At 34.8% G+C, this 6,714-nt stretch overlaps 1 protein-coding gene across 1 annotated transcript; it reads left to right on the forward strand.

Moving 5' to 3' along the window:
- Nucleotides 1-1,282: 1,282 nt before the first annotated feature.
- On the forward strand, nt 1,283-6,064 carry LOC143614906 (uncharacterized). Its single transcript, XM_077088207.1, has 14 exons — nt 1,283-1,535; nt 1,620-1,753; nt 2,103-2,252; nt 2,327-2,438; nt 2,510-2,828; nt 2,902-3,115; nt 3,242-3,331; nt 3,786-4,041; nt 4,732-4,844; nt 4,920-5,018; nt 5,111-5,158; nt 5,273-5,383; nt 5,468-5,558; nt 5,710-6,064. Exons 1-14 carry the CDS (start codon nt 1,283-1,285, stop codon nt 5,838-5,840), a joined length of 2,121 nt encoding a protein of 706 aa, XP_076944322.1. The 3' UTR covers nt 5,841-6,064.
- Nucleotides 6,065-6,714: the final 650 nt, after the last annotated feature.

The following is a 6,714-nucleotide window of genomic DNA, read 5'->3' on the forward strand; positions in this document are numbered from 1 at the left end:
AGTAATGAATATTTTTTTATAATATATAAAAAACTTTAAAAATTGCTAACAATTATAAATGAGCCAATAATAACTCATATATAGATTATAAAAAAAGTCCAAATTATTCATAGAATTGTCCGGTAAACCCAACTCAATTAACATTATTAAACATATTACCTAAGCGAAAATTAAATAAAAGAACAAAAACAACATCCATTGCCTCAGCGACCGATAAATTATGTTTCTATCAACCAAATGACCATCCATCTCGTCGTCTTCGCTAGTTCGCCTCAAGACTTCAACCAACGCCTTACCTGCCGCACTTGAACCATACAACAACAACGGTCGGCCGACTGACTCTTTCTTTGATGAGCCTTCAATCGATCCAGACCTCACGACGAATCTTTCTTTGATTTTGTGTAATTAGATGGGTGACGACTATATATATGATGCTTGCATTTGCTATATTGAAAATGAGTTCTTTTTTCAAGTGGCGATTAAAAATGTTATGAATTGTTTTCAAAACATGAAAATGTGTAGGAAACAATTATGAAAATGTTTAGGAAACAATTATAATATGTGAAATCTTTTTTATTAATTATGACTTTGGGCCCGAAAACTTTAACGTTGGAAAAAAACCGAGCACCGAAAAATCCCAAACCTATAGAAAAATTTTTCTGGCTCAGCCACTGCTAACAGTTACATAATTCTATAAAATTCATATATTGTTATGACTATTGTTTTAAAGGATGACAAAACGATTATCATTATTTATATATTTAAATGAAATGGTTTATATAATAGCGTCTTAACTTCAAAACTTCTAATATGGGTCACAGTCATGCATATATTTTACATACTTATATAGATGTAGAAAATTTCAAATAAAAACTCAAAGACTAAACACGATTTGTTTAACTATTTAAGATAAATCAATTTGCTATGATGGTATTGTTTTGGTTAATGTTAATATGTTATCATACATATTTATCTATTACTGATTACATGTACATGTGTTTGTGTGTATGCATATGAGTTTATATCAGGACCCATTTTTTTTTACTCGCACAAGGATTATAAAAACACACGCGTTCCCAGAGGTGGTCGGGTTCCAACCCTGTAAAGTGTTGACGATCTTTTAAAAAAATAAATAAATAAATTTAATACCCGTGTGAGGTTAAAGTGACAATATGAACGTTGGCAACAAATTCACAACCACAAGTTTCTGGCGACTATGTAATGCTATCAGTCACAGCACAGCCACTACTGATGGAAATCGATAACAACCATCTCCATCTCCATGGCTATTCTTCTCTTCCCACACACTTCAACTTTCACATATCGCCGCCTCACTCCCGTCCGATCTTCATCTCCTCCGGCAACCGTCCGATTCTCCACTATTACAAACTCCAATGGCAAAAACAGCTCATATGACACCGCAGTCCTCTGGTACAAAAGTGACCTTCGCGTCGATGATCATCCAGGTCTAATTGCCGCCTCCAAACATACATCTCTTGTTCCGCTCTACGTCTTCGATCACCGAATCCTTCGCGGTATGACAATAAGTAAACCAGATTAAATTGTAGCTGTCTATATAAACCCTAATTTAATACGAATACATGTGCTTCTCATTATAGACTTCAATGAGGAAATGTTTGAGCTGCTCCTGTTTGCTGTGAGTGATTTGAGAAGCTCATTGAAGGATTTGGGATCTAACCTGATGGTTCGGCTCGGGCGGACTGAATTGGTTATTCAGGAGCTTCTAAAAGAGGTTGTTTGTCTGTTATTCTGAAGTTTGGTTAATAACAACATTTTAACTGGAATATAATTTAATTAATGTTCTTTTATCATATATATTATATATAAATGATAGAAAGTGTAGTTTAAATGCAAATGTTTAAACTAACATACAAATGGATATACTAATACTAAAAATGAATAAAATCCTAATAAATGTAGAGAAATCACCGTTATAAAATATTTTTATTTTTTTTAATTCTATAACGCTGACTTCTTGCATTTATTAGGATTTTTAGTATATCCGCTTGTATGTTAGTTTTGGCATTTGTATTTAAACTACACTTTCTAGTTTCTATCATATTGATTTAGAGTTGGAACAGGTTAGGGTTGCCAACATTTACACGCAAGAAGAGGTGGAATACGACTCGCGTTTGGTGATTGAGAAAGTTAGAGAAAGCTTGGGAGATGTATTTGTTGAGAAAGATAGGCCTGAAATATCTCTATGGAGCACCGCCTTTTATGATATAAAGGTTTATTTGTTTGGTTTCGTTACTGCTAGTTTGCATTTGGAATGGATTATGCTGATGCAATTTTATTTTTCTAGAATATCACAGACATTCCGTTGTCATATGATGAGTTTCAAAAGTTAAAATTGCGTGTGCATTCGCCTCTTTCAGCCCCAAATTTACCTGGTTTAGTGGAAGATTTGGCATGGGGTAAGTAATATGGCTTTAGTTTGAGATAGCTAATCCAAATATTGGGAATTTCATATATAAATGGTTCTCAGGTCCTCTACCGACACTTGATGATTTGAAGGAATTCATGGGTGAAAGTCCATACAAGTTAAAAGATAGCTGGAAATTGATCAAGAACACTTCCGCTGCATCTGTATTTCAGAATGATAGGATTCGTATGTCAGATGGTGTGACAAACAGTCAAAGTAGTTTGACTTCCCTTGCTTCTCCTATTAATAAAAAGAAATTGAAAAAATCAGCATTTATTACAAAACAAGGAACCTTTGTTGGAGGTGGAACTAATGATGTGCTTAATGCATTGGCTGCATACTTAAAATATTTTGAGGGTACCTCACGGGATGATTGGCAGGAGTATGTAGTTTACTGATTTTCTTTAATTTTTGTATACCAGATTAAGTTTCATGTTGGCTACTTATTATTGCAGGTTGCATGAAAGATTACGGATTTCTGAAACCCGTGAAGGAGCTTCATTTGGTTTTCTTTTTGGACCTGTTCTTCAACTTGGAGTCGTTTCTAGAAGAAGAGTATATGACGAGATAATAAAATATGAAAAAGATCGAAATGGTGGATTATTATCACCCTTTGGGTACTCATGTTTCACTACAGCTGCAGTAGCTGATCATGTTTGCTCCAGAGAGGTGTGTGTATCCATGTTTCCAAACATGCCGTATATATATATACATATATATATATATATATGTATGTATATATATTTGTTAGTAGTGTTAATAAATCTTATTCCAGTTTGTGACGTTGTGTGACAGTGGTACCGTCTTTTGGCTTCAAGAAGTCAAGTGGATTACACAGAAAGATATTCCACTCGTTACTGGAGGTGGAAAGGTCATTTAATACAGGCTAGTATTAAAAGCTATTGTGACTTTAAATTTCTAGCCATATTTTGGTTTCATTCTCCACATGAATGAATACTGGTATCGGTTCTGATAATACCAGTGCCCATGTTCTGTCTGAATCGGTTAAGTTTGTCACGGTACCGGTATGGTACAGCCACTCGTATAGCTTATGATACCAAAAAAAAAAAAAACTCTATTTTGAATACAACTCCGTTTTCAAACAAAATTTATGCCGAAATGTCAGGAAAAAAAAAATAAACAACTTCGAAAACCATAAAAACAAATGCATGTATCGTTTTCGAAAATACCAGTATCGGTTAATACCGGTACCGGTTCCGATAATACCAATACTGGTACTGATGTTCTGTCGGAAGCATGGTTCATCACTATACCGGTATGCATATTTCTAGCCATATTTTAGTTTCATTCCCTTTATGCATATTTCTTGTTTTTACAGTATGCTGTTATGGGCTGTGAAGGTCCTGCTATTCTTCTTGTACACGGTTTCGGTGCGTTTTTGGAGCATTACCGTGACAATATTATTGACATAGTTGAAGGTGGAAACCGAGTTTGGGCCATCACACTTTTAGGTTTTGGCAGATCCGAGAAACCAAATGTTGTATACACTGAACTTATGTGGGCTGAGTTAATAAGAAATTTTATAACTGATGTTGTTGGGGAACTGGTTCATCTTGTCGGGAACTCGTTTGGAGGTTTGTTTCAATCTTATGTAGACCGCTAGGACTGTAAACAAACTGAACATTTAGTGAACCATTCCGGCGGGAAGTTCATTTATGTTCATTTAATTAACAAGCGAATGAACATGAACAAAGTCGTGTGTTCATTTAGTTAAATGAACGGCCATGATCGCATGTCTCGTCCATTCAGTTATGTTTGTGAACATTCATTTAAGTTAGTTCATTTTAAATTCGTTTATGTCTGTTTGTTTGTACTCATTTATGTTCATTGCTTTAAGTTTTTTTTTAAGTTCGTCCATTTACATTCTTTAATATATTGATTATATTCATTAAATGTTATAGGCCAATTACAATTACTCTGATTTTAGTAACTTTATAGGTCAACACATTGTCTTTCACAGTTTCGCATTTACTTCTGTTTTGGTTTTAGCTCAGTCATGTTTGTTCATCTATGTTCAGTTATGTTCGTTCGTTTACGTGCATGAACCACTTTTCTAAATTGTTAACGGACAAACATGAACGGAAACGAACACGTTTATTTTCTTAACGAAAGAACAGAAACAAGAAAACCACATTTGTTTAACTGTTCATGTTCTTTTACAGGCCTATAAACTACTCTAATCTAAGCTCATTGTCAGTCTGATAGTATAATAATAAATATTTCAACAAAAAATTTGAATCTTTTTTGAACCGGTATGTTTTCAGGCTATTTTGTTTCAATTGTTGCTGGCTTGTGGCCCGGTTTAGCTAGATCTGTGGCGCTGTTAAATAGTGCTGGCCATTACATTCCAGGATACTCTTCTGTACCTCCCTCTAAGGTAGTTTGACTTTTGAGCTTGACTTTTCAGTTTGACTTCCAAGTTTGAGTTCTTCAAATCTCTGTTTAATTTTAGGAAAGGATAACTACAGGGATTGCATGGTTAGGTGCCAGGGGACTTTCATTCTACTTAAGACTGAGCTTTAGGAATTTAGTGAAACGTTGCTACCCGACTGTAATGTTTATCTATCTTATTTTTCACAGTATAAACGTGTTATTTTTCATGGTATAAACGTTGCTACCCGACTGTATGTTAATATTTTGCAGAAAACAGACCGTGCTGATGAAGGGCTTCTCAATGAGATGGTGAGGGCAGTATCCTTTTTCAAGACCCTGTTACATTTTGTTCTTTTAACACTTTTGTTACATATTATTTATTTATTTTCAAGAAACAAAAATGTTAGTTTTGCATTCCTTAATGAAGGCTAGTCATATGACCCTGGTGTTCTAGTGGTCCTTGAAAGCATCTTCACATTTGATCCTTCAATCCCTTTGAATTATTTACTCAAAAGGTTTAAGGGAAACGTCCTTGTTATCCAGGTAAGATGTTCGATAATGTATTAATGTGTGATGAATAAAATATTGTTTCACTTGATATCCTTTGAATTCTGTATGCGTAATTAGGGCATGAAAGACCCGATATCGGATTCGAAGACCAAAGTGAGTGTTGTTAAGCAACACTTCAAAGAAATTGTAATCAGGGAGCTTGATGCAGGTAATTTTGACTTATCTACTTATGAATGGGTCTATTCGGGCTTTGCTTTATTTTTAATGCGTCAAACGGTTGGTTGTATTAGATGTTTGAGATACTATAAATTTGTAATCATATATACCACACTTATTATTATGTTATTGATCTCATATAGGCCACTGCCCCCATGATGAGGTACCGAAGGAAGTCAACTCTATCATCCGGGAATGGGTGGTTAAGATTGAAAGTAGACACGAGGATTTGGAACAAACAGCTGAAGATGGAAGCAGAGTTGCTGCAACCTGAGAGCTTTCATACCACAAACAAGGGTATTTTTTTGTAAATCCAAGCGGGTATGTGTTTCAAGTTAGACTGCATTGAGGATGTATATAGCTGGATTCAGTTTTTTTGAAATATTATTTGTAGCTTCAAACACTTCTTTCCTAATACCAGTCGGTCCAAGTTAATATTTTGCTAATATGACTCCTTGATTACATTATGATTTAGCAACTATGGGTTTATTGGGTTGAAACCCGGAACAAGCTAAATCGCATTTGATTTGGTCTCAAAGCAATTGGTCGGCCGTATACAACTTTGGGCTTTTCTATTTTCGGTTTCAGGTTTCGTGTATACGTATCATACCGGTTATATATATTTGGGAAGACATCTATTTGGGAAGACCTATTAGACAAGAACAAATAATTTCAGAGTCCAATTTCTTATTATAAACGAATTTCTATTTGTTTGTTTTAAAATTCGCGCAACCCGGGAAACTAGCGTCGAATTGTTAATCAAGGAAAGTGTCTCTAACACATATCTTGATTAACAATTCCATGTTGATGGCCGAATCTGACATACACAGAGAGATGGCATCAACAGGCATTTAGATCTACAAGTAAGTGATTCATTCTTTAATATCATATGAATCATGACATAATATGAATCTGAAAGAGTGATTAATTCTTTAATATCATATGAGTTCATTTAGATCTGCTATTCGTCGGGCTTCATTTTCGTATGTAATATTATTCCGTCAAGCCCGACACAATAGATATGAAGCCTGAGAAAATAGATATGAGGCCCGACAGAAAGATGTGAAGCTCGACGGAATAGATCAATGGCCGACTGTTTAAGTGTATACGTGTCTAGATGTAGTTGGTTAAAATCTGCATACCAATAT

The sequence above is a fragment of the Bidens hawaiensis genome, unplaced genomic scaffold, assembly GCF_021521415.1.
Source record: "Bidens hawaiensis isolate Kalapana, Puna unplaced genomic scaffold, B.hawaiensis_p1.1 tig00002306_1, whole genome shotgun sequence".
Taxonomy (NCBI): domain Eukaryota; kingdom Viridiplantae; phylum Streptophyta; class Magnoliopsida; order Asterales; family Asteraceae; genus Bidens; species Bidens hawaiensis.

Excerpts from the sequence above, each read along its gene's own strand:
- LOC143614906 (XM_077088207.1), top strand. The coding sequence starts at position 1,283 with ATGGCTATTCTTCTCTTCCCACACACTTCAACTTTCACATATCGCCGC. Across the intron at positions 1,536-1,619 it reads CGATCACCGAATCCTTCGCG|ACTTCAATGAGGAAATGTTT; the intron begins GTATGACAATAA and ends TTCTCATTATAG. Across the intron at positions 2,439-2,509 it reads AGTGGAAGATTTGGCATGGG|GTCCTCTACCGACACTTGAT; the intron begins GTAAGTAATATG and ends AATGGTTCTCAG.